Source organism: Meles meles, chromosome 4 (genome assembly GCF_922984935.1).
Source record: "Meles meles chromosome 4, mMelMel3.1 paternal haplotype, whole genome shotgun sequence".
Taxonomy (NCBI): Eukaryota; Metazoa; Chordata; class Mammalia; order Carnivora; family Mustelidae; genus Meles; species Meles meles.
In genome coordinates this window covers 133,336,789-133,363,937 of record NC_060069.1, presented here as the reverse complement: position 1 = coordinate 133,363,937, position 27,149 = coordinate 133,336,789, and the positions used below count along the sequence as shown (strand labels likewise).

Below are 27,149 nucleotides of genomic sequence, written 5' to 3'. Positions count from 1 at the left end.
TATTCTAGGCTACAGTCTAAGAGTTTTTGTGGGCCTTTTATTTTCTTCCTTAAATTCTTTTTAGAATCAGTTATAATATCTGTGCCTAGAGTTTTCTTTGTACATTCTCTTTGTATTTATGAATTTGCATTTATTTAGAATTGTTATTATTCCTGTGCTGGTTGTAGTACATGGATTTTTGGTTTTGCCGTCAGTGAATTTGTCTAATTTATCTAAGTCCTTGAATTTATTGTTATATGCTTAATTGCATTATCTCCTTATTTATAATCCACTTTAATTGTAATGTTGCCCGATGTGTAGTTATATCATCTCTTTTATTTTTTTAAAAGATTTTATTTATTCATTTAAGAGAGAGGGTGGACACAAGCAAGGAGGAAGGGCAGAGAGAGAGGGAGAAACAGACCTCTGCTGAGCAGGGAACCCGATGTGGTTCTCCATCCTAGGATCCTGAGATCATGACCTTAGCCAAAGGCAGACACTTAACCAACGGAGCCACCCAGCTGCCCCTCATCTCTTTTATTCTTATCCTGAGAATTCGTGTTCTTTCTCTCTCTCTTTTTCTTCTCCCCTGCTTTTTTTTTTTTTTTTTTTGCAACCCCAACCATCCCTTTAATTTCAAGCAGCCTTGATAAAGATTAATCAGTGTTTTTAATCTTTTCAAAGTATAAACATTTGGGGTACCCGGGTGGCTCAGTGGGTTAAGCCTCTGCCTTCAGCTCAGGTCGTGATCTCAGGGTCCTGGAATCGAGCCCCGCATCAGACTCTCTGCTCAGCGGGGAGCCTGCTTCCCCCCTCTCTCTCTGCCTGCCTCTCTGCCTACTTGTGATCTCTGTTAAATAAATAAATAAATAAAATCTTTTTTTAAAAAAAGTATAAACTTTTGGCTTTGCTAGTTTTATTTATTTGTTTTCTAATTAATTAATTTCTGTATTTTTTCTTCTACTTACTTTTTGTTGCTTCTTAAGATGGAAATTTATACCAGTGATTTGGACCTTTCTAATACAGATACTTTAAGTTATACATTTCTTACTAAGCACATCTTCAGCTGAATAACGCATTTTGAGGTATTATGTTTCCATTTACCACGACGTTGAAAATACTTTTCACTTCACCTAAGGATTTCATTCTCTTTGCAGAGGTTGTTTAGCAGTGTATTGTTACATTTCCAGATATTTTGGAATTTCACAAATAGCCTTTTCTTTCTGACTTGTAATTTAATTCCACTGTGGTTAGAAAATGTACAATTGTACATTTAGCCTTTTAAATATGGAGAATTATTTTATGGCTTAACATTTGGTCTTAAAGAATGTTTCTTGTGCATTTGAAAAGTATGTGCATTTTTCTGTTCTGGAGTGGAATGTTCCATGAATGTCATGTTAAATTAGTTGGTAGTATCATTCAGGTCTTTACTGATTTTCTGCCTGTTTACTCTTTCAATAAATAAGAAAGGAGTCTGGAAATTTATTATAATTAAAGATTTTTGTATTTCTTCTTTCCATCTGTAAGTTTTTGTTTCATATATTTTACTACTTGTTTTAAGTGAATACATCTTAGAATTGTTACATCTTATTAGGGAACTTACCCTTTATCATAATGGAATGCCCCACTTTATTACCTAGTAAGATTCATTGTCCTAAAATATACTTTGTCTAATATTAGTATAGCTACATTATATTAAAAGTTTTTACATAGTTTGTGTTTTGTTTCCATCCTTTTACAGGGATATTGTACATTTCTACTATTTATATTATATATTAAGTCTCTTTTAAAGTCAATATGGTAATCTTTGCCCTTTTATTGGAATGTTTAGACCATTAACTTCAATGTAATTAGTGATGCATTTGGGCTTAGAATTACCATCTTGCTATTTATTTTCTATCTGAATTTGTTCTATTTTCTTAGTTTCTTCTTGTTGAATTAAGTCACTTTCTGTATTCTATTTTATATCCATTATTAGATTCTTAGGTTTAAGGTTTTTGTTTGTTTGTTTGTTTGTATTTAAATAATGGTTACTCTAGGATTTACCTAGCAAGACCTTAAAAAAATGTAATTCCATTTTCGTTCCTCTCAGTATTTTTGCTATTGTTATAGTTTTACTCTTATATAGTAAACACCAAGATACAAACTACAGTAGTATTATTATTTGCTTTGCTTTAAACCATTAGTGATCTTTATATTTTAAGTAAATTAAAACTAAGAAAAAATTTTATGTTACTCATTTTATATCAGATATTCTGTTCTATAAATTCAACTTCCTCAGTCTACCTGAGTTCCTCTGTCTCTTTAACACAGGAATTTTGTTTAGCCACATTTGGGTTCCCCTTCACTGCATCATATTTTAGTATTAGCATTATCTTCAGATCAAATATGAAAATAGTAAAATCTCCCTTTTTTTACTTCCCCTTTCTCACAATCCAGCCCTTTTGTTTTACATACTTTGCCAACTTTTCTACTTATTTATGGTAGGATTATGTATCCCATACCTGTTATTTCTTTATGGGCAGAAATGGAAGTATCCAGTGAATTATTAATTTTATATAATATGCTTTTCTCTTCTAGAATTTCCATTTGTTTTCTTTTACATGTTCCATTTATTGTAATAGGTACTTTAAAGTCCTTTTCTCCTCATTTCAACATCCGTGTCATCTCATGGTCTGTTTCTATCGATTACTTTTTCTCTTGACCTTTAGTTGTCTCTTCCTATTTTTTTCCTTCTTTCTTCTTTTTTGCTATTGTTATTTTGTTTGTTTTTGCTTGCTTAGTAGTTTTTTACTGCATACTATACATTGCAAATGCATACCATAAAATTTAGTGATCTTCTAAAGAACGTTGGGTCTTGTTTTAAAGAGAGTTATGTTACTAGCTGATCACCTTGATTTGTTGGGGGCTTGGATTTTACCTTTGTTAATATGGGACTGTTTATGTTTTTACCTTTTTCTCAGAGCAAAATCTGTTCGACCTTTACTTCCAAGTCATGGCCCTTAAGAGGCTTCAGTGAAAAGCCTAATATGTTGATCTCGTTTTCCAACTTGATGAAATTAAAGGTTTAAACTCAATTTTCTCTACAGTAAACATCAGCTGAAAAGTCTATTCAGCCTTTTCAGCCTTCTGGTTTTTGATATTCACCAGATTCTTGGAATCTTCATTCTGCAGGTACTCTTAAGAGTTCATCTTATGATTAAAGGGGAGTTCATACAAAGATTTGGAAATATTACTTTCGTGTGGCTCTTGAACATGGCTTCCCCTGAAAATTTTCAGTCACTCTGTCATCTGAGAACTGTTCCTCTGACACTTCATAGCAATATGACTGAAGTTTTCAATTTGGGTTCTAGCTGCCTAGCACTGTATGGTTTGAAATCTTTAAGGGGAAAAGAAAGCCTCATAAGTTCAGATTTCCCCTAGTGCATTTCCCTTCTTTCAAGAGACATATATCTTCAGTTCTTCCTGCTTTTATTTGTTTATTAGTATCTTTAATATATTTTTAAATGTTCTTCCTAGAGTTTGCATATTTTAAGAATATTTACCCAGAGTTTGATACAATAGAATGAGCCAGTCCCATTTCTTTGTTTGTTTTTTGAAATGATGCACATAGAGCATACTGCCAATTTCTGGGAAATTGTTTCTTTTTACAAAATATTTATTGTATATGAAGAGATTTAACATTCAGCCATACTGTTGATTTTTTATTCTCCAAGTTTTTGTTCTTTTATATATTAAAAATGTTAAGGAGAAAAAGTTATAGTATTAAGTTTCCTTTAAATTGCCTTCCCTTTCTTAATTAGTCATACAGACTGAATTAATTTCTTAACCTGAGGGGAACCTACAATCTTGCCCTTCTGAGATTTTCTAAAATAAATTGGAATAAGAGAGAAGTACAGGTACATCCAAAAGGATTTAACTGATATATATATATATATATATATACACACACACACACACACACACATATTATGCTATTTAGAAGTAAGCCCTTCTTACTTCTCTTACTTTTTCCCTTAAATGTTTATGAGACATATTTAAAGGGCAATGTTTTCTATGAGAATTCCTGCATAAGCAAACAAAGCTTTGTGAGTTTTTTTTAACTGTCTATAACAGTTGGAATATTTCTAATCCAGATTGTCAAGTATCTATATTTTTCTTTACTGTATTTTCTATCATTTTTATTAGAAGTGTAATTCTCAAGCAAGGGGAGGTTTTTTTTTTTTTTCTTTTTTTTGTAGAGACTGTATGTATTGTTCACAATATTTGGGGGATTTATTGCACTTGGAGGCAAGTAAAACATTACAATAATACCATTTAACCAAGCTCATCTCATGTCAATTAAGAACTTAACAATTGTGTAGTAACTTAAAATAAGGAAAACTGATTTAGAGTGTTTTAAATCAAATAGAAAGTTTTGTTTAAGTTTCTATTAATTTAAAAAGACTAAGTGTTTTTAAATCTATAATTATTACTTTATTTTTTAGCATATCATACGACTCTTTCCAAATTTTCTGTGAAGTAAAAAATAATCTAATAAATGATATTTCTATCTCCTATTTGTGTAGCTAGAACGTGCAATATTCAAGATGTGATCAAATAGAATTGTACCACTTGGAATAAATGCATGCTCACACACATGCACACACACACACTCAAGCACAACTCAACACAGAAAATGCTGTTTATACTCAAGAGATTTATTTCTTTTTAATATCGACTGTTGTACTGAAGAAGGCTTTAAGTGTTTCTTTAATTACTCCTGCACATCTACCTTAACATCTTGTCTGATAACATTATCTACACAACTGTTATTCCTTAGTTGAAAAGTGATTTAATGATGGCTAATCTATTTCTGTTTCAATTTTTGCTTTCTCTATTGTCTGTTCAGTACTAGAAACAGCACTTGAAGTGACTCAAGCTCTACCTCATTTCCCCTTTGCTTTAATTAAATCAGTATTGGCATTTGATGTAATTTATGGCTGATAATTTTAGATTTGTCTTATGCCAGACTATGTACTGTTTCATCTATTCCTTCTCAGTTTTATTTTCATTCCAGAAAGTTCCATTAAGGGACTATTAAATAAAATATCATATAAATATAATAAATGGCCATACACAGGTTTAAAAGCATTATTGTTCTTTTGTCTGTATTTTCCACTGGTAAGATAATTTAACATCGAAGTGTCCATAGTTCTCCTATACCATTGTACTTACACACACAGAAATTCAACCACATACATTTACATAAGTAAGCATCAAAGATTATGCCGTATAACAAATTTACTTTGCTTTATAATTTTTAGTAATCTTGCTTAATAATATAGCTATTGTTTCTTTAATCATTTGGCCACATAATGCTTACCTTATATAGTTAGTAATAATATGTGGAACAGCTGCAAACTTTCACAGTAATAGATACAATCAAATCTGATGTGTCTAATTAATTTTTAGTCCAACAAATTAGTTTTGTTCTTCATTACTCTCCAATGGGAGGAAGACATTACATTTCATTATATTTTTTGTCTGCAAGAACAATGGAGCATTACAGGTCACACACTTCCCTTGTCTATGCTCTAATTAGTCCAACTGACAACATTGTTTCAAATATACCAGCAGCATAAAAAATAGTAATACACCTTTGGTAATATAACTATTGCACTACATGGAACATCATATTTTATCAACCTTGTACACAAATGAAGGACAAGTTTTCTTTTCTCCTTGTTCAATAATGTGTTTATTTTCTTTTTAGTAACTCCTAGTAGCTATAAAAATTAGCAGGTGTGTGTATGTCTCATATTGAAAATATGAGTTCTTTTTAAATAAATTTTTATCTAAGTTTATGTATATAATAACTAAAGACAGATAGATTGGGAAGATTAAGCAGGTTATTACATAAGTGAATCTGGGTTTTACATCTGGAATTTAACAGAAGAGACATTTCAGAAATGGAATATAAGTATGTATAAGAAAAATGCTAACAGCTATAACAAAAAAGCCTATATACTGATTGGCTTAACAAAATAAAAGTTTGGGTTTTTTTTTCCTTATTCATAGTCCCATCTGATATGGATTAGCAGAATGGAGGTTAGGGTTTCTCTCCAGACAGTCATTTAGGGAACTTCGATCCTTCCAATCAATAGCTCTGGATTCTCTTACAGGGGTCAGAATGCTCCAAAGACCCCTTCTTTCTATTTAACATTAGCAAAGAGGGAGAATGTCAAGTATTGTCACAGTAGTGTGTGGGTCAGGTCTACAGGTGGTATGCATAACATGCCTATGCAGTATTGTAACAGTCATTTTTTTCTGCACTTAACTACAAGTGAGTCTAGGCTATGTTGGCTAAATTTCTGACCTGGAAGAAAGGAGAAACTGGCAAACAAGTCATCTGTGGTTTTCAAGACTCTCACATCTAGACAATTTATAACTTACATCCCTGAAGTTCTTTGAGTGGCTCTTAAAGTAACACTTACCCATTCTTGGGTCATAATTTGGAGTCATAAACTACTATGTCCTTATTGCCTCTTTACATACATCATCTTAACTAATACTTCCAAATATTTGAAATGGTGCTGTTGCCATCTAACAGAAACAGGTACTTGAAAAGATTAAGTCCCTTACCTAAGGTTATTGCTTATTTAAGATGGTAAGTGGAAGAGACGATATCCAAACAGGAAACTTCAAAGACCATGTTCTTTCTACTATGTTGTAATGCCATAATAACTAAAATAATGAACATCATACATGTGGTGTGATATGCTGAAATTTGCCACTTACATTTTGATTTCAATTTATTTTTCAAGTCTTTGATTTGTAACTATAGGATATGATATTGACACTACAAATCACTTAATTTCCAGTGTGTAAATACCTTAATCTGCCAAAATCCTGACTATTTCTAGAGTAATGTTAGTCCAGATTTAAATGTTTATTTTAGTAACATAGACCTTAGAATTAGTATTAAAATTGTCTTTTTAATTCAACTTTCAAGCAGATTTTCAAATTAGTTTAGTTTTAATGTTCCTTTTTGTGGTAAGTATGCATATATGTATATATAAATTATAGATACTGATCTCTATGAAGTACATAATTGTCATTATTTTATATAGTAGTTTTATTAAATCCCAAAAAATTAATTAATGAAGATCCTTGTTAAACTATTAAGGACAATATTAAATGACATATTTTTAAGCCATGAACAGTTGAATTGATGCGGTGCTATAGAGGAAAGACAATTTGCAAATTTTATGTATGTTGCAGTTGCTTTTTTTATTTTAACAAGACTGTATTAAAACATATTTTACCTAACCAAAGAAAAGTTGCTGTTATTTTGCACCCTAGCACTTATTTTAGTACTTATCTATAAGGCAATAAATCAAGAAGCAGTTCTGAATCTATTCATAGTAAACCAAAACATAAGGGATCCATGTTCTTAATCACAGTTTAGACTCATAATTTGATTCTTCTTCTGAAACTTATGAAATATACTTATCAGTAATTCTGACATGCTCAGAGCACAAATATTACCTGCCGTCGTAGGAGTTTTCTAATTTTCTGTGTCTTTGGCATACCATGTATGTATTCCTGTGCTTACCGTCATAATACTCTTTACTAAAACTATTATTTCTTCCACAGGGGGACGTAATGAAGTTGTCATTACTGAAAACAATAACAGTATTACTGAGCAAATCACTGATGTTGTGAAGCAACCAGCCTTTATAGCTGGTATTGGTGGTGCCTGCTGGGTAATTTTGATGGGTTTTAGCATCTGGTTGTATTGGCGAAGAAAGAAGAGAAAGGGACTCAGTAACTATGCTGGTAAGAGACTATTTCTAGCTACGAAAGTCTCCTGTTTTTAGGAATGTGATGAAATGAAAGAGAGGGAATGGGACTGAATAATGAGTAAGTGAATGAACAAACGAATGAATGGATGTTCTGGCTTGTTTTAAACACCTACTCTGTAAAATGCAATTATAAACGTGCTTTAATGTATTTCATTTCACCATATCACATTATGACTATAAGGCAAGCTTTTTGCTGTATCTCCAATGAAGCATAATAAGAGTGCACACGGATAAATGTGTGACCATTTTTTCTCAACTAGTTCTTCAAAACACACTCACACACATGCACATGTGCGCACACACACACTCACACACACAGACTGCATGCCATGAACTCATTATCTAAGAGGTGGATTTAGCAAGATCATTTCTAACATGCTCAGGAAGAAAATATTTGGAATATAGCTTTAGTATTTCAAGATGTAGATCACAATAGGAACTGTCCCAGATGGCAAATAGAAACAAGGGGAAAAAAATCTCATCAGAATTAATAAGACCAATGAAGCATGAATTAAGTGATTTACTAGTCTAGTCTATCTATTTCAGGGTGACCAATCAGCCTTTTAGAAAGGAGAAAAAGGAGAAGAAAAAGAAGCAGAAGAAGAAAAAGGAGATCCTAGATGTCCTAGCTATTTGCAAAAATGTTTTCTTCTTAGAATCTGTAATAGAATTTCAAGGATGTCAAAAACTTGTGTCCCTCAAAACATTTCCGAGGCAGAGAGGGAGACAGGAGAGGGGGTAGAATTATCAAGTCGGTGATTTAAAGAATGAACTCAGTATTGAAGCTATGTTCAATAGCAACTTTAATTGCAATTCATTTTAAGTGTTTCTTCTAACAACGACAATCATAAAAATACGTCGTCTCACAATATTTCATACTTTCTAAAATTTACAAGGGAACAATTTTAATTTCACATCATCCTATGAACACTTCAGAATTTTTTGACACAGTTTATTCAATCTTCTATCTCCAGTTTTAACTTTTAAGTTTAAATGTTTATAAATGTCTTAATAACTGGTTCTGACAGAAGCTTTATAGTTTATTAAGCTTATAAGCTGCTCTAGCTTTTAAGCTTCTTAGCCACTGATGATGTCTAAATGGTGCAAAATAGAAGGATAGCACCCACTTGGTTCTCTTGCTTGTTATTTGACAGCATTTACATATAATCTTTCTATTATAGCATTGTGGCTAATGTCCACATCTTATGAAAATTAAGGTGATTGTTAACCATTAGAGTAAATTTCCATGACTAGAGAAAGCAGGATAGTGTGTCCATTGAAAAGGGGATTCCATGCTTTGCGACTTACAGTCATTCGGCCTTTCTCATGTCTCGCTGATTGCTGATGACTTCTTCCTTGGACTGTGTCATCCGACTGCTGTATCCCCACATCACTGAGGGGTTCTTTCCAGCAAGGGGTGCTAGGCAGTAACTAGTGTCAGAGTCTTGAACATTCATGATACTTTAATGTACCTTCTTGGTCTGCAGTCCACTGATCTACCTTCATTCCTTGTAGGCACTGTCATCAACCCATCTGTTAAATCAGTCGCCATGTTACAGTTCATCTCTGTGACATACATATGAATCATGTAAATCATAGGGAAGAACTAATTTAATTCATGGGCTAGTTAGTGTTTATCCCTTTTCTTGATTTCAGTGACAATAATAGAAGATTGACTGCTCTAGTTTCAATGCAGAGTTCTAGGATATCCATATTTGAGGTGTTGCATTTTTATCCTCCACACTCATGTGCTCACGCCTATAAATAACATAGTTCTCATAACTAGTAGGTTTGTGCTTTTAGTAAAATTATGTCAGACGGACTTCTTTTTTCTTTTTCTTTTCCTTTTTTTTCCAATGGGAGTTTTTTGCAAAACCTATGCATTTAATTTGAAAATATCTATTGGTCTTTGAGCTTGACAAGTATAGTACATTTCCTATTATCATTTCTCATCATGATTGATATCCATTTGCTTGTAGAGAAACTCCTAACTCAGAAGGTGCTATGCCCTTCAAATATTTTGGAGTAAGGCCAAGCCAGAGAGCAGCCTTTCAAAACCTTTATACTTAATTGATAGATGGCTGACTCTCAGAATGGATTCACCTTCAACTAGTAATTTGCCTTCTAGCAACTGCTGTTCTCTTAAAGGTGAGGAGCAAATGAAAATCCAGACCGTAGGTACCTAGCATTGCATATCTGCCTTGGTAATTTTTTTTACACATTTCCCTCCATATATATCCTATCCTCCACCTGTTAAAATGTTCATGTTCTTGTCCTTATACAACCTTTTAAAAGGGGTATTTTTAAATATGAATGATTAGTGGAGTATATATCATAGGTTCAAATTTCTGATATTTTATGTATGAGCTAATGATCTATTTAAGAGCACAGAGATTTCATACAGGGCTATTTTTTTCTTTCTTTGAAGTGTGTTGTAAAAATTATGGAGAATATACTCTATTTGTACTGGTTCTATTTATATTTTGGCTATCATAACAATTCTGTGGGAATCTTATAAATTTTATAAGCATGGAGACAATGTGATTTTACTCACAAAGTAAAAAGACTAATATTTTCACTTTTTCACTGCATGGTAATGTCTCTATGGTGTCCAGACTTTATTGTTAATTCATCAGAACATTGGTAGTTTTTTTTTCCTAAATAAAAAATCTACTTTGGGATAAGTATTTAGATTAATTTTATAACGTAAGATACTTCATTTATTTCAAACCCCAATTTTGCTCTTAGCTTATACTTAAACAGCTGATGAAATTTACATATATTAAGATATACATATATATCTGATGTAATTCACATATATATCTATATATACATATATATATATGCATTTTAATAAAGCTTGGCTGACTCTAAGTAGAATTATAAAGCAGGTAAAATTCGATTTCAGCACTTTTTCCAACTTCATTCCAAATCTCTTCTTAACCACTAGAGGTGGAACAAGGAAGATTTTAACTAGTGGGAAGATATGTAAATATATTTCAGGTTAGAGATTCTAACTCTCAGCAAGATGCCTTCCACTCACTCTGTGCAAGAAAACTCACTGACTTTTATTACAGCTAGTCTTTGGCTCTCTGTCATGTGGATAATTACATTTGAAAGTCTAGAAAGAAGAAGACACTAGTGGAAGGACACCTTACATTATAAAAACAACTATCAAGAATCAAATGCAAACTTACATATTTAAGTGATCTGTGCGAGGTACCTTGGTGCCTCAGTGGGTTAAGCATCTGCCTTTGGCTCAGGTCATGATCCCAGGGTCCTGGGATAGAGCCCCATGTTGGGCTTCCTTCTCAGTGCAGAGTCTATTTTAACTTCTCCCTTTCCCCCTCTCCCCAGCACATGCTCTCTCTTTTGCTTGCTCTCTCATAAATAAATAAAATCTTGAAAAAAATGATCTAAAAGGAGAATTTGGCTTGAACCTATTTTGCTTCTTTACACAGCAGATAGTGGAGATTTCTCCAGGGCAATGTTACACATGAACTTCTTAGTCAATTTTTTTTTTTCCTGTTTATCCTTTAAATTCTTCAGGCACAATCATGTGCCACATCTTTGCATATGGTGCAAAGAAGGGCAGCTGTGACCAAAAAAAGGAATTCTTATATCTCATATTTTGGATGAACTGATTTTATACTTTCATTGAGCATCATACAATGTTATTTATCTTCTTCTCCATTGTGCACTAATGGTCTTCTTGTCACCGCATGTGAGGTTCCTGGCTGCTTGAATAATTCACCACCCGATTTGTAGCATCAAATGAATGGTAAAAAGATTTGGGTGGGAGATGCAGAGATCATTAGGTGATTTTTGAATCTAGAGTAAATGTTTGATCACATGTGTTAACAGTGTTCGTGAATAGATAAATGAACAACATAAGTATGGGTAAAAATCATGGAGCTCTCATGAGGGTTCTATGTAGCTATATTATATAGATAATATGCATGTTCATGTATATCCATTTTATAATCCTCACAAAGGTTACATGACTCTTTTCAAATTTATGTTGTTCACTTTCCTATTCACAATTTTTCATTTGTCAACTTTCTAATGAAAATATATATATTTTTACTTGTAAAGGGGTGAGTAATAGTTTATGAGAATAACAGATTCTGTGAAACTCAGTAAATATAAAGATTAATGAGTGAGCAAATTGTGAAGTGCTAAACACTTCTTGCATAGGCTTTAAAAAACATTGGTGAAATAGAAATTATTTGACAAAACTATCCAAAGACAGCTAAAAGATTTGATGGAATTTTTATACTCTGATTATCTGGGCTGTGTTAATGCTTATTAAAAGAGGATTAATCTACATTCATTTTTGAGAAATAGCTTATCAGGAAAGGGAAGGAGGCTTGGCTAGCAACATTAAAGTTTCCATTTGGAGTAGGAAAATGTGGCCTTCTGGAGATAGGCACTGTGAAAGCTTCCTTTCCTCAAAATGTCAATTTACCACATCACTATATTTCCCTTCCCCCTCAATTCTAGCAGGCATGAGATTAGGATTAATCCTCTCAGATAATAGTAGAGGTACATTCTGTATGATATAACTTGCAAAATCTCTTTACCTCATATCCTTTATAAATACTGCAATAAATTCAAAATATTTAACGTCATCCTTAAACACTTCAGGTTGTGGTATCTGTAGGACTTTTAAATATGTTAGCACTATCCAGTTAGTTTTTGGTAAAAACTTCTGTATGTTGTTCCCTGAAAGTTCTTAACTTTAGATATTAGCAGGGACTCCTTCCTGGTAAAGATTCACACTTCTTTCAAACTCATCTCTGTTAAGCACAAAGTTATTACACTGTGATTATAAAAATCATGACTAGAGCAAAATTGTCCAACAACCTCTACTTCCATCCCTCTTGCTTTTAAATTCAAGGAAGTTCAACATTTCTTTGAAATGAAAGCTACCTCAAACAGCTTTCAATTGGCTGTGGAATTTATTTTATTTTATTTTATTTTATTTTATTTTATTTCTGCACAAAAGAAGGACTGAAAGAGGAAGGAAGGAGAGAAGGAAGGGAGGGAGGAAAGAGGGGAGGCAAGAAAAATGCTCATCAAAACACCATATGTGACTTCTATTTTACTCATTCTAATTGCTTGTCCTTGTTTCTAGTCTACTTCATCTTGTGGTCTAATACGACTCAGTTACTTTTGATCTACTTTTCAAAATGGAACAAATCTAAGTTTGGAGAATGGAATAAAAGGGAAACTTGAATATTCATCCTTTTCCCCCTTGTTTTACGAAGACAATGAATTAATCTTACTATGATAAGAGTTGTTTTTTGTTTGATTAGTTTCGGTTTTTGGTTTTCTTTTGTCATGGAAGCATACTAAATGGAGAATTTTCATGTATACCAAATTCTGTCTCTGAACCATTTTAAGTTGATCATGTATTTACATAATGTACTGTTCATTTTTGCCTTTGTACAGTTGGTATGTAGAGGTACAAAGATAAGTGTCATTTTGGAATATTTTGCCAAAAGCCGTCTAGAAAAGTTTGAAAACAGATTTTAATGCTGATTGTAACACAGATAGAAGAAACTGGATATGTCCTAAGTGCTTTGAAATTTAAAAGCATTTTACTCACAACATGTAATTCTTAGTTGGTAAATATGAAGCATAGTGTCCATATTCTAACATGTCTGTAAATTAATCCCGATTGTATTTTCCCAGTTTTCTATTGTGTTAAAATGCACGTAACAGGGCGCCTGGGTGGCTCAGTGGGTTAAAGCCTCTGCCTTCGGCTCAGGTCATGATCCCAGGGTCCTGGGATCGAGCCCTAGGTCAGGCTCTCTGCTCAGCAGGGAGCCTGCTTCCCCTCCTCTCTCTCTCTGCCTGCCTCTCTGCCTACTTGTGATCTCTGTCAAATAAATAAATAAAATCTTTTTAAAAAAATGTACATAACACAAAATGTACTATCCTGTTTTCAGGTGTACAGATTGGTGTCATTAAATACATTCAAAATGTTGTGCTATCCTCACCGCCATCCATCTCCAGAACTCTTTTCATCTTCTAAATTGAAATTTTGTACCTGTAAACAATAACACCCATCTCCCCCCTACTCCAGCCCCTGGCAACCACCATTCTACTCTCTGTCTCTATGATTGTGACCACTCCATCTACCTCATATTGGTGGAATCATATAGTACTTGCGTTTTATGACTGACCTATCACTTAGCACGATGTCCTCAAGTTTAGCATATGTCAGAATCCTCTTCTTTCATATAGCTGTATTGTATGTATACACAACATTTTTCTTGTCCATTCATCCATTTATGGTCCTTTAGATTGCTTTCAGGTTTTAGCTGTAGTGAATAAGGCTACTTTAATTCTTCGAGACCTAGCTTTCAGTGCTTTTGGGTATATACTCAGAAGTGGAATTGCTAGATCGTATGATAACTTTATATTTTTAATTTCTGAGGAGCCACCATACTGCTAACTATTTTCCACTATGGGTTCACCATTTTGTATTCCACCAGCAGTGCACCAAAGTTCCCATGTTTCTACATCCTTGCCAATACTTATTATTCTGCCTTGCAAAGTAACCATCCTAATGGGTGTGAGGTGGCATCCATTGTAATTTTAATTTTTATTTTCCTAATGATTAGTGATGTGGAGCATCCTTTCAACTGCTTGATGGCCATTTGATGCCATCTGATAAGATTTTGAGTGTTGCCTTATAAGTTTAAATTTTACACTTAAAATTTTTTTTAATTTAAATTAAAAAAAAAAATTATAGAGAGTGCTAGGTTTGGCTAGCAAACCCTGAGGTACCAAATGAAATGATTACTCCAGATACCTAAATTAAAGAAAGGAGAGAGCAAGGGAACCAGACTTTCTAGTGGCAAAAGATCCCGAGCCAGACTCAGTCTCCCCTTTAATTGCAGGTCTTGTCAATACATCAAGTAAGAAAGAAGAACAAAAAGGAATGTTAAGCTTCAATAATCAAGATATAGACATATGAGGCAATGCATGATGCAAACAAAGCAAACAGTGTTTGTGACATGTGTGTGGGCAAGGGAATGATGAATATGTGATCATAAGTTAAGAGTCTTTTTCATCTAAGTTAAATATTTACACCCTAGATGAGAGCATTGAGCCACAATAAAAATCTGGCTGTTTTCAGCTCAGAAACTTTAAAGGAAACCCAGAGTTGCAGGCACTCCTCCTTTTCTTTTCAATTGGTCTCACCTCGGGAGCCATATTTCACTTAGATCTTATCTATCCAGGCACTCTGAATCCCCACAGAGAGAGAGAGTACAAGTGGGAGGGACAGAGGGAGAAGGAGAGAGAGAATCTGAAGCAGATGCCTCACCGAGCCTGGAGCCTGATGCAGTGCTTGAGCTCATGACTCTGAGATCACAACCTGAGCCAAAAACCAAAAGTCAGATGCTTAACCAACTGGACCACTCAGACACCTCTAAAATTTACATTTTATGAAGAATTTACCATTGGTTAGTATGTAAAAGTTAAGTGCAGCTCAGTTTTTGTGCCTCAGCTCCAGTTGCCCTCCTTTTCTCTATATCACTTACTAGCAATAATGGAAAGTTCGAGTGGGGATGAAAGCGCATCTAAAGTAGGAGGAATACTTAGCTTCTTTCCACCTATCTTCTAAATAGCACCTTTTGAGGTATAGCCCATCAGTGCCTGCTTATTTGCATATTCACAATGATATTCACAACATTATTAACTCTCTTAGTAGAGTAAAGCAATCACTTGATAGTCCATTAGAAAACCACATAACTAGAAAGTCACATCGGATGGAAAGCTAATTAGCTGTACTGTTTTCACATTTTGTGTGCATATTTTTCCCCTAATCAGGGCTTTATTTAATAGCTCTAGTGCTCAATTTTTTTTTATTAATTGTTTCAGATTAATTCTTTTGTTGCTGCTAAAAGTAGTTATTAATGGGACCCGAAGTGGTACGGACCACTGCTGACTCTTGATTCCTGTCACTTAAGCAAGCTTGTCAGGAAGCAGAGTTGTGATCAGTATTCTTTCATCCCCTCTGAGGAACTGTCCATAGCCAGTGCTGGGCAGATACAAAGGATATGTCAGAATTTCAGAATTGTTTTATAATGAATTTGAGATGGTGCCTCAAAAATTGATAAGGAAGTATACTTCAGGTGCCAGCCAGGTGTTCCTCAAAGCACTACCTCCTGACAGACCCTGGGAATCATGATCCTATCACCCAATTATGATGTCACGAGAGATGTGTCATTAAATGATCTTAGGAAGGGACCAGGGAATTGCATTTGTAAATTTACAAAACTTAAAGAGCTATCATATTTCATAGCAAAAATTTGAGGTCTAGATGAATTATGGAGAGATTATTCAAATTAAAAAGTATTTATTATATGTATACTTTAAGTAACAATATATCCTCTATTTAAGATATGAATCAGTTCATAAAACTTTCTTTTGTTTTTTTTCTCTATTTTTTACTCATTAGGAAATCATGGTAAATATAATCAATATTTTCCAAAGATAAGACATGTTGGGGATGCCTGGGTGACTCAGTCATTGGGTGTCTGCCTTCAGCTCAGGTCACGATCTCAGGGTCCTGGAGTCGAGTCCTGCATCAGGCTCTCTGCTCAGCCGGGAGCCTGCCTCTCCCTCTGCCCTTCCCCCTGCTTGTGTGCTCTCTCTCTCTCTCAAATAAATAAATAAAATCTTAAAAAAAAAAGACCTGTTGGATTCATATCTGTGCAATTTTTTTTCTTAATTTTTTGTTTTGTTTAGTTTTTTTAATGTTTTGGGGATCATCACAGCAAGTTCTCTCCTTAATCCCCATGATCCATTTTACCCTTCCCCTCCCAACCTGCCCCCCCCCCATAACCAGAAGTTTTTTCCTTCATCCCCAGGAATTGGTTTCTCTGATCTGTATTTATTTTAGTCAGAATTGCAATTTTGCAGTCCGTGAACTTCTAAACACCAAAGTTCTAGTTAACTCATTGAGTGGCAAAATTTGATCCATGCTAATGTGGAACTATTCATAGACTTTATCCCACCAATCATGATTTTATTTTATTATTTTATTGTGAACACATTAGATAACTTTGAATAGAGTTGCTGACTTGGATCCTCTCTATAGTATGCACTGTATTACCTTTCTGAGATCTGAAACGTTTTGAATTCCAAATATATTGGGCTACAGAGATTTTGGATAAGAAATGATGGATCCACACTGATATTTATGTTCTTTGGCCAATCCTTGAAACCCACTTTTTTAATGTTAATAGCTTTGCGGAATGGAATCTAGCATTCAGAGAGAGGTCTTCTCCAGGTATAGCTCTACGGAATGCTTGTTGATATGACTAAGAAGTTCCAGAGTTTTATAAAGGACTTAAGTGTTTGCAATTATTACATACAATTTGAATATATTCAGCATCAAGTATTTGAAAATTTCATTTTGGGGGAAGGTTGGATGATAAAACAAAACACTCAACACATTATTCTCTATTAATTATACTTTATGTCTACTGTAATTGTAGTTGATCAACTCATAGTGATTTAACGGTGTCCCTAAAAGGATCTGTGATGATGAGGACTATGTCATCAATCAGTACCTGTTTCTCTTTTCCACTGGCAGGATGTTATTACCTGTTTGAACTATTCTGTTTCCATTTCTGTTATGTGCATTTTATGTTGTGCTTTCTAATTAGGATACCCACACACTAAGATTAAAAATCACGATTTGATAATCCCCCATTAATGCATGTTGACCTTCCAATGACACTATACCTACCAATTGTAACAGTTTTTGATATCCAAACACAAATTGCCCTTTTGACATAACCATACATTTGGCTTGAAGTATTTTTAAATGTCTTATTAAAGTTGGAGCAAATGATGGCTTTGCCCTGGGCCAAACCACAGCTTCTTATTCTCTGTACAATTATGTTAATTATATTTTGTTAAAATTCCCAGAGGCCTCAGCTCTAAACTAAGGACCAATATGTAGTTGGTATTAATCGTAATTAATATTGACTACTTGTGTGTGTGTCTTTCTTTTTTTTAACAGTTACATTTCAAAGAGGCGATGGAGGACTAATGAGCAATGGGAGGTATGCTAAGGAGATTCTTTTTTATTATTATTTTTAATCAGGACTGGGGAAACTATAGTAAGAGGCTATTATTGTAATAAACGATTACTTACAAGTCTGAGAATTCTAGGAGGAATTAAATGGCTTACCACAAGGTTTAATGATCTATCTGTTGTGCACTTTAGAGGAATCAAGTCCAGATGTTTCATATCTCCCAGATGCCCCTGAAGAAATTAGTAGTAAATATCACAAGGAATGTGTTCATTTGTTAGCAGGATGTTTATTGCATTAATTAGACATTAGCAAATGAAGTTGCTGTTGTTTAAGACTCCTTATTGGCTCTCACTAAATTGCTGTGAGTGAACAATTACACATAATCGATCACAAAGTAAATGATTCATGGATGATGAATAGGCTGTAGATTGATAGGACTGGATTCCACAACTTTGGATACTCAGTTGAAATTGATAAAAGCTGATAACAAACCCATATATCCTCATCTATTTCCCCTTTGCCAATATGGAGATTGTAATTAGGCTCTGGTAATAACTTCCAATCTCCCATTTAATCAATATTTTAGCAAAAAGAGATTAGGTCTAATGAGAGCTAGTGCATGTAGCAAGTAAGCAGTTGTATCTTCTTATTGCAGTTGCCATAGAAACACATGTTTCTCTTAGGGATTTCACAGAAACGTCCTATCAAAAATAAAGTGCAATGATTATAGATGTTGCTATTTCTTTGTAAATATGCTAATAATCTGGAAAGGAATCAGAGTCCCATCTTTTATATCAAAAATGGGAATTCTTTACTCAATATGATGTGAGGGAAGTTTTTCTCATCAATTCTACTCACATGCTGGATCAGATCACAGTGAATCGTTAATTACCTTAAAATCTTTAGTATACCCCTAATATCTCACAACTTAGAGAATTTGGAAATGTGCTATTGATGGAACAATATAAATACTGTTCATTAATTTCCCTCAAGTTCTTTGCCTCTAAATCAAGCACGAGGGCTCATAACAGGGGTTATAGCCTACAGGGGACAGATAAATATGGGAGCCATAGGAATGGAGGAAGCAATAGCCCAAAGTCCTGGAGATGGTTGATACTGAGCAGTCACCCTGAGCAATTGTTCCCTTGAGGTGCCAATTTATCATCAAACCTTGTTTCAGGATCCTGCTGTGTTACCAATTCCCACCAGTTTCAAGACAGACAACGGAATTCATTTGGATGTCAGCAGAATCCCAGGCAGGATGCTTCTGCTTCCACTGACAGGCTATATATAGTCTTAATGAACTGCAGAAGTTCCTTAATTCTTGAGAACCTACACATTTTAATTGGAAGTGAATTAAAATCTTCTTAAATTCTTTCATCTATTTTAGTGCAGGAGACAGGTGTCCAAATCTCTCATTGAGCTGCACCAATTGATTTCCTTTTAATTTCTGTTTCAGCCGTCCTGGTCTTCTAAATGCTGGGGATCCCAGTTACCCATGGCTTGCTGATTCGTGGCCAGCCACAAGCTTGCCAGTAAACAACAGCAATAGTGGCCCAAACGAGATTGGGAATTTTGGACGTGGAGGTAAGTTGTGCATTCAAAACTTTGTTATCTGTTTTCTTGGCTTTCCTAAATGTTTTTAAACAATACATACTAGAGAGTATTTTCTTCCACGATTAAAATTACTGAAGCACATGTACTAACAGTGCTCTATATTCACTAAATATTTTATGTAAGACCATTGTGTCTATATTACTTTGCGTAAGACTATGCTTTAAGGAAGTCATTACTAACCAAGATGGCAAATAGTCGTAATACAGTTTGGTTTTAGGACTATTAGCACAAGATTAATAAAATCAGAAACTATACTGCTAAGCAGGGCTTATGATTTTGGACTAGTCATTTCTGTTCTCTCCATGTCATTCAACATATATTTATTAACTACGTCATATGTACCTGACACTATGACAGACAATAAAAATAAAATATCAACATAAAGAGAGATGGTCCTTAACCTCATAGGATATATGCTATAGAGATTAGACGCATAAATAAATGTGGCCACATGCTGAAGCAGAACTTAAATGTATTTCTACCATTGATAATTTGTACCCCAAATGAAGGACGAAAAGGTGCTAGGTAGCTGATATCCTAAGGTCTCCAAAATTTGGTGCTAGGGTTCTCTCTGTAGAAACAAAATTTGACCTGCTATAAATAATTACAGCCTCCCCACTGCCACTTTTTCATCCGTTCAATAGGAAAATAATGGATTCATTGAAAGATGGGACTGGAGAAGTCTGTGGTCCCAGTGATTAGTTTGGCAGAAATATGTGAGTTTTCCATTGGCAGAAACTTGTGCAAACAGTAAATGGACTGTCGCTGCTTTGCCGGTGCCTAACATGAAAAACCTGCCTGTTGGGAATAAGAAAGTTCTATGAGTGGAGTGTCATTCAAGTTGACATCTGAAGAGAGGTAGAGATGAGTCAGAATTGTGGAAAAAGTGTGTGAAGAAATGTCTGTATCTTAAGGTCTAGAAAGAAGAGAGGCATTGACCTGTTTGAGAAATGAATGAATTTCCTAATGAGTATAAAGTACAAGGCAGCAGAGGTGGTTAAAAAAAAAAAAATCCAGAGGGACAGATAATAGAGGGTCTTCTAAGCTATACAACGGCTTTAAACTTTGTCCAAAAGGTAGTCAGAAGGCACCAAAGGATTTGTAAGAGGAGAACATCAGAATCTAAGTACAGAGTTAAGTCATCCAGACCACTGCCAGGTGGGGAATGGAGTTCGAGTAGAAAATGGGATGATTAATTAGGAGAGCAGTGGTATAATGCACAAAAGTATGGCTGAATCTGCTAAAGGGTTTCTACACCTCTGGGTGGAATTAACAATGGAGGAGACCCAGGGTTTGGCTAACCTCTTATAAGCCTCAGTGGTGAATTTCACAGGCATGAGTGTAGAAATAGACTGACTTAGAAGAATAATCATGGACACTGGCATTTTTTCTTTATGGGTGGAATCCCAATGAATGTTTGACTATAATTACAATAGTATTTCAAATAATAAAGCTACTATTGCTTAAGTCTTCATTTTGTCAATACCAACTTGAAGGAAGGACACTCTCTCCCAATCTCCAAATAAAATACAGAAAAGAACAATTCCCCCATCATAGGTATGTAATGAGGATGAAATGGATGATAACACATTCAGGTTTAGTTTGACATACAAACAGTGGCCAGCAGGCATCAGTATAGTAAATGAGAAAACAAAACAAAACAAAAAACATTGTATGACTCCTCAGCTTTTTGCTTGCCCTCTGTAATCACCTAGTTTAATATTCTTATTTGTCTAGAACCTCTGAAAGTGTCTGCCTTCCCCTGTGACCAAACTCTGAGCTCTTCAATTACAGGCTATGACTTTATCGTGGATAGGTTCTATACCTGAGCATCTCCTCACCAGGAGAGCGGAACACTCCCCTCTACGCTACCCAGAATGATTTTGTCAATAGAAATTCTGTTCTGAAGGCTTTCATCAATCAAGGATTAGATCAGTCTTTTACTGGCTGTATTTGTATTTGATTAGTACACCATTCTCTTTACATCAAGAAATGAATGCCTGAAGTTGGGGAAAATGTTTTGTTTTGGTTTTGTTATTTTTCAGTTTCTAGTGGGCTACACTAACATCTAAAATGTCTCAGTCTAATTTAGCCAAAGGGTACATTTCTAGATTTTTAAAGATTTTTCTTCAATATCCACCACAGTTTTACAATATGAAATAGTTCACAGGGGAACATCAAGGCCAAGACAAGGTTTTTGCAAGGCTTACCATATTTCTTTTCAGTGTGATAGGCATTGTAAGCATTTACTATGCACCAGATATAGGTAGGCTTTTTTGATACATTATGTTTCATCTCACTGGCATAATAAATGTAACATAAATGATAGATAATCATATTGATATTTTAGAGGCCAAGAAACTAAGGTTTATTGAAATGAATAACTTGAGACCTAGGTGTAGAAGGCAGATCTAACACGTTGTAAAGTCTCGGTTCCTTTATCTACACTGTTCCGCAGTCCTCTAGGTGGGATTCACGTGTATGATTATGTAACTATGGTCACTTAAAAGAATTATTGTGGATACTGACATTTCCCTTTCAAGAATGGAATACTAATACGTGTTTAAATGTAATGAAAATAGTATTTTGAACAATAAAGTTAAGTTCCTAATTATTGCATAAGTCTGCCTTTTGTCATTACAAACTATAAAAGATTCATTTAATCATTCGGCAAGTACTTACCCTCTGCAAAACACTAGGTGAGGAATTATGGAAATCCATACATAAATCCTGTATGTTCCTTTCGTAAGTGTCTTACAATATGTTACAGGCGATAGTCATTCATTCAAGTATATCAGGCAAAAGAAATAAATGCACGGATCACTCTGGTGCTGAAAACTGCAAAATCAATCATGAGTAGTTCTTCCTGGAGGGAAGGGTGTCTGTAATTCAGAAGTTTAAACTCAAATACCAACAAGTGCCAGTCAGCCCAAAGCACTAAGGAAAGGTAGATGTGGAGAGTGGGAAGTGGGAACTAGAAGGTCCTGCCTAAAGATGGCAGCAGCTATTCAGGTCCGGCTGTTGGAGGAGGGCTGGCTCCAAGTTCCAAACCATCTGATATTATAGGATGATTCCCCACATCCAGATATTCCTATATAATCTTCTAATATTTCAACGTTTGGATATAATTCAATTTATTTTCCAAAAATGGAGGAGTGATCCAATAATAGCTGGAGGACATAGGCAGCCCCCCACATCAATATAGAAGCACTTAGACTTGAAGGCTGGCTAATTTCATCCAGCGGGGAGAGACAGATTCTATTTCTAGTGCTGTAACCTCAGTTGTTGCAGGATAACATTCTGTAGGATCAGGTCCTTGGACAACTTTTTTCCATTTTTAAACATCTAAACGTGCAACCATTTCCAAAAGCTTGCAGATTAAGTGGCTCCCAATCTAAACTGAAGATTTTAGACGGCCTCAAGTTCAAGGTGTTGGGAAGTTGGGACCTGTGCCAGACACACATGTCTATCCAGTTAATATTATCAGTGGAAGATGGTAGATGTGGCAGAAACAAAATTCTGAAAATTTCCCCAGAGTGAAGGATCTGTTTTCATAATTCTGATATATTACTAAATATTAAATGCTTTTGAGAATGCAAATGATATTGACATTTGAGAATGAAGTATACTTTTTCATTATCCAATTTTCTTTCTTTTTTTTTTAAAAGATTTTATTTATTTATTTGACAGACAGAGATCACAAGTAGGAAGAGAGGCAGGCAGAGAGAGAGAGGAGGAAGCAGGCTCCCTGCTGAGCAGAGAGCCTGACGTGGGGCTTGATCCCAGGACCCTGGGATCATGACCGGAGCTGAAGGCAGAGGTTTTAACCCACTGAGCCACCCAGGCCCCCCTATCCAATTTTCTAAGTAGTTTATAGGTAAAAGCAAAAAGTGGCAAAAAAGAAATCCAAAACCAATTTTTCTTGCTTGTACAATTTTGTAAAATATTATATATTTGAATATCTTCAACAATTTCACTGATATGCACTTAAAATATTTACTTCAGTAAAGTGTGTATCCACTCACTTATAAAGTGAGTTAGAATTCCAGACTTTAGAAAGATCTAAATTATGCAGTGTGCAAAATGGATTATAAATGTCTTTCTATTGCTAAAGAAGACATTTGAGCTTTTGTAAAATGCAAAAGCAAAATTAATATTTTTTTTTTAAATTTATTTATTTGACAGAGAGAAATTATAAGTAGGCAGAGAGGCAGGCAGAGAGAGAGGAGGAAGCAGGCTCCCTGCCAAGCAGAGAGCCCGACGCGGGACTCGATCCCAGGACCCTGAGATCATGACCTGGGCCGAAGGCAGAGGCTTTAACCCACTGAGCCACCCAGGCGCCCCCAAATTAATATTTTTTTATGAATCTTTATTTTGCATACAATTGGGTATCATCAAACCTAAAAGTTTGAGGATATTTTGACTAAGTTTCACTTTCTGCATTTTTCTTGTCAGGATAAATTGGTTTTAGGAGGAAAATAATTTGTTTTATTACTTATATTATTACAGTACTTTAACTAGTTGAAAATTTCCCATAATGTAGAAATCATTGACCATCTCAAGTCCTGTGAAGTTAAGGAACATATACTATAATTAGATTCACTTTTAACTCTACATGATTAAAAATATGTCATTTAGTGTTGTTTTATTTCTTAAATATTTATTTATTTTAGAGAGAGAGAGCAAGTGTGGGCAGGGGTAGGGAGGGAAGCAGACGGAGAGGGAAAGACAATCTCAAGCAGAATGCCCATTGAGTGCAGAGTCTGACATGGTTCTTAATCTCACGATCCCAAGATCTTGACCTGAGCTGAAATCACAAGTCAGAGGCTTAACCAGCTGAGCCACCCAGGCACCCTGGTATTGTTTTGTTGTTGTTGTTGTTGTTGTTGCTTTTTAAAAATCTAGTACCTTTCTTCTAAAAAAGGAAAAAAAAAATAAGAGATCGGGAGGGAGGTGGCAGTTCTGAATTATAATGCATCATGTAAAGATAATTCAGCATGCCAAAAGATAAAAGGACTGATTGATATTCAGTGTTGTTACTAAAGTTTAATTTTACTCTTGCTGTATTATAACTTGAAACTATAATTCTCCACTTCTAAGAGTTAGTAGCATAAATTAAACTCACGGATCACTCAGATTGCTTTTTCTATAGTTAAATCCTGCTGTATTGTGAAAATGACTTATTCATGAAAATTATCTTTTGTTACCCAAGAAAAAAAAGTTCCTACCATCCGCTCCACTCCATACTGGAACTGTGAAATCAAATCAGAGAAACAGCAAGCTGGAACTTCAGAAAAATGTATCTCTTAGTTGGCTTGTATAGTCTAATTTTGGAAAATTTTGCATCTATTCAGCAGCTATATTCTCTGTCTTTTGGGGATAACGTGGAAAAAGATGTTTTCAATCTGTAACTGGTAGATTCGCTTTTATTATTTCTTCTGTAAGGAGCTAACAATCTCATTGGTTCTAAAAACGGGATGCACAACTGAAAGCATTTTTCAGTAGTGAAATATCCCAAACCTCTCATTCATGGTTGCAGAAAACGGGGGAAGGGACGTGGTAAGCAGCGAGACGTGAAGGACGAGCGGGAGGCCTGCCTGTCACCGACGCTGATAGCTTGGCGATGGTTGTACATCATCTACCCTTCATTGACTCATAAAGCCCATCTCAGCTGAAATGCATACGTGCGGCATGACACGTTTATTTTTCATCTTCAGTCCTGATAGTTTGGGGCTTCCTGTGCATCATTAAATTGTTTCATTTCCTTACGTTCACCACAGATGTGCTGCCGCCAGTTCCAGGCCAAGGGGATAAAACAGCGACGATGCTCTCGGACGGAGCCATTTACAGCAGCATTGACTTCACGACCAAAACCACCTACAACAGTTCCAGCCAAATAACACAGGCTACCCCATATGCCACCACGCAGATCTTGCATTCCAACAGCATCCATGAATTGGCTGTCGATCTGCCCGATCCACAGTGGAAAAGCTCAATTCAGCAAAAAACAGACCTGATGGGATTTGGATATTCTCTACCTGATCAGAACAAAGGTAACAATGGTGAGTCAGGGTCTTACCCCCCGAGGAGTTCTTTTCATATCATTTGTGCATGAGATAGAAATTAGTATTTGTTGTTCAGTTTAGTGATTCATTACCAGGTTCACTACCTAAAACTAAAAAAAAATATTCTTGGCATGTGTTCGGTACCTTGCACAATCCTTCCCACCGCCACCGCCACGGTCACTGCCACCACACACCAACACCAATCGGTTTCATCCTTTAAGCTCTTTTTTCAGTAGAGTGGTCAGTAATCCATCTCAACTTCCATTAGGCAGGAGAGGCGGAACATTCCTCCACTGTCCCACGACATCTGCTTCTGAGTTGCTAACTGCATGTTCTGCATGGGCTTGTGCTGTGAACTAATCACATGATGCCACTATGACCTCTGCCCTTTAACCCTTAGCCTTACTTTACATCCCTGACTACCGATTGGCTGAGGGATTGTCTAATAGAATGCCACACAACCAGTCACAGGATTTCAGCACCACCAGCTCTCACAACAGCTCAGAGAGGAGTGGCAGTCTCTCAGGTTGGTCTCATCGCAGTAAGGAGAAATATTTGTTTGTCACCAGCATATGACCTGTGTTCCTAACGACCGTGAAGAAATACTGAGTCACAGCTCACTGTCAGGCATTTATCTTTCAGATGACAACAGCAGTTTATCCTAATGAAATTAGACTTTGGGAAGGGGTGGGGGGGGGATAAAAATCCTAAAAATCCCTGTCACCCTTTATGTCCTAAGTGTGCAACACCATATTTACTGGAAAATTATACCATTTTCCTATTATTTAGGAAAGAACAGATGAGTTTGATCTGCCTTGAACCCTACCTAAGAGCCAAGAGAACTTTATAATAAAAAGATCATATGGGAAAGTCACAATCAGATTCTGGTGATGCGACCTTCTATTTTTGGACAATGTTTCCAAAATATTATGGAATAGGATTTATTATCTATTGAATGAGATTTAGAGTAAGGTGCTGCTACCATGCTAACCAAGAATGTTAATATCAGACATTTTTCCTCACAATTTCCAAAAAAATTTCAATCTGTATATGGATAATTCTTTTATGCCGTAGATGTTAATATATATTTGACCTGTATCAGCCAAACCTACAATCTATAATATAGGTATTGTATAGCACATACCAGGACAGACTTTTACCAGACAGAAATATATGCCTGTCATAATGAATAGAATTGAAACCCTTCAGGATCCTCACCTCTAAAATAAGGAGGTTGTAGTAGACACATTCTCCCTTGCAACCATAACATGTACATCATGTAACTGATGATTTTTATCTGCACATTTCGAATTGATTTCATGACCTTATTTGCTTATTTTTTCATATTAACGATTTGCCATTTGTTCTGATGAATTTTTTTTAATCTACAAGTTCCTAGTAAAGGATTATAGTGTAGTATGATGTATCACAGGCTCCTAGACCATAAAGAGTTAACTCTTCTACATTAGGGTAACATTTACTAAATGATTTTCCTCAGGAGATAGAACCCTTTCAGACTGAAATGTTAATGCTCTCTCTTCCCTCCAAAATGAGCCATTTGCTCTTCTTACCTATTG

At 35.2% G+C, this 27,149-nt stretch overlaps 1 protein-coding gene across 25 annotated transcripts in view; it reads left to right on the top strand.

The window, feature by feature from the left end:
- The window catches only part of ROBO2 (roundabout guidance receptor 2), a 1,322,570-nt gene that overhangs the window by 1,250,827 nt on the left and 44,594 nt on the right, over window positions 1-27,149 (top strand). For 11 of the 25 annotated variants that reach the window (XM_046002529.1, XM_046002535.1, XM_046002526.1 and 8 more), the window contains 5 exons: window positions 7,618-7,800; window positions 17,875-17,917; window positions 19,350-19,477; window positions 25,288-25,569; window positions 25,973-26,098. In XM_046002529.1, coding sequence (XP_045858485.1) covers window positions 7,618-7,800; window positions 17,875-17,917; window positions 19,350-19,477; window positions 25,288-25,569; window positions 25,973-26,098 — 762 coding nt within the window. The remainder of the gene's footprint in view (window positions 1-7,617; window positions 7,801-17,874; window positions 17,918-19,349; window positions 19,478-25,287; window positions 25,570-25,972; window positions 26,099-27,149) is intronic. The other 14 variants (XM_046002531.1, XM_046002551.1, XM_046002545.1 and 11 more) reach the window with 3 other exon arrangements.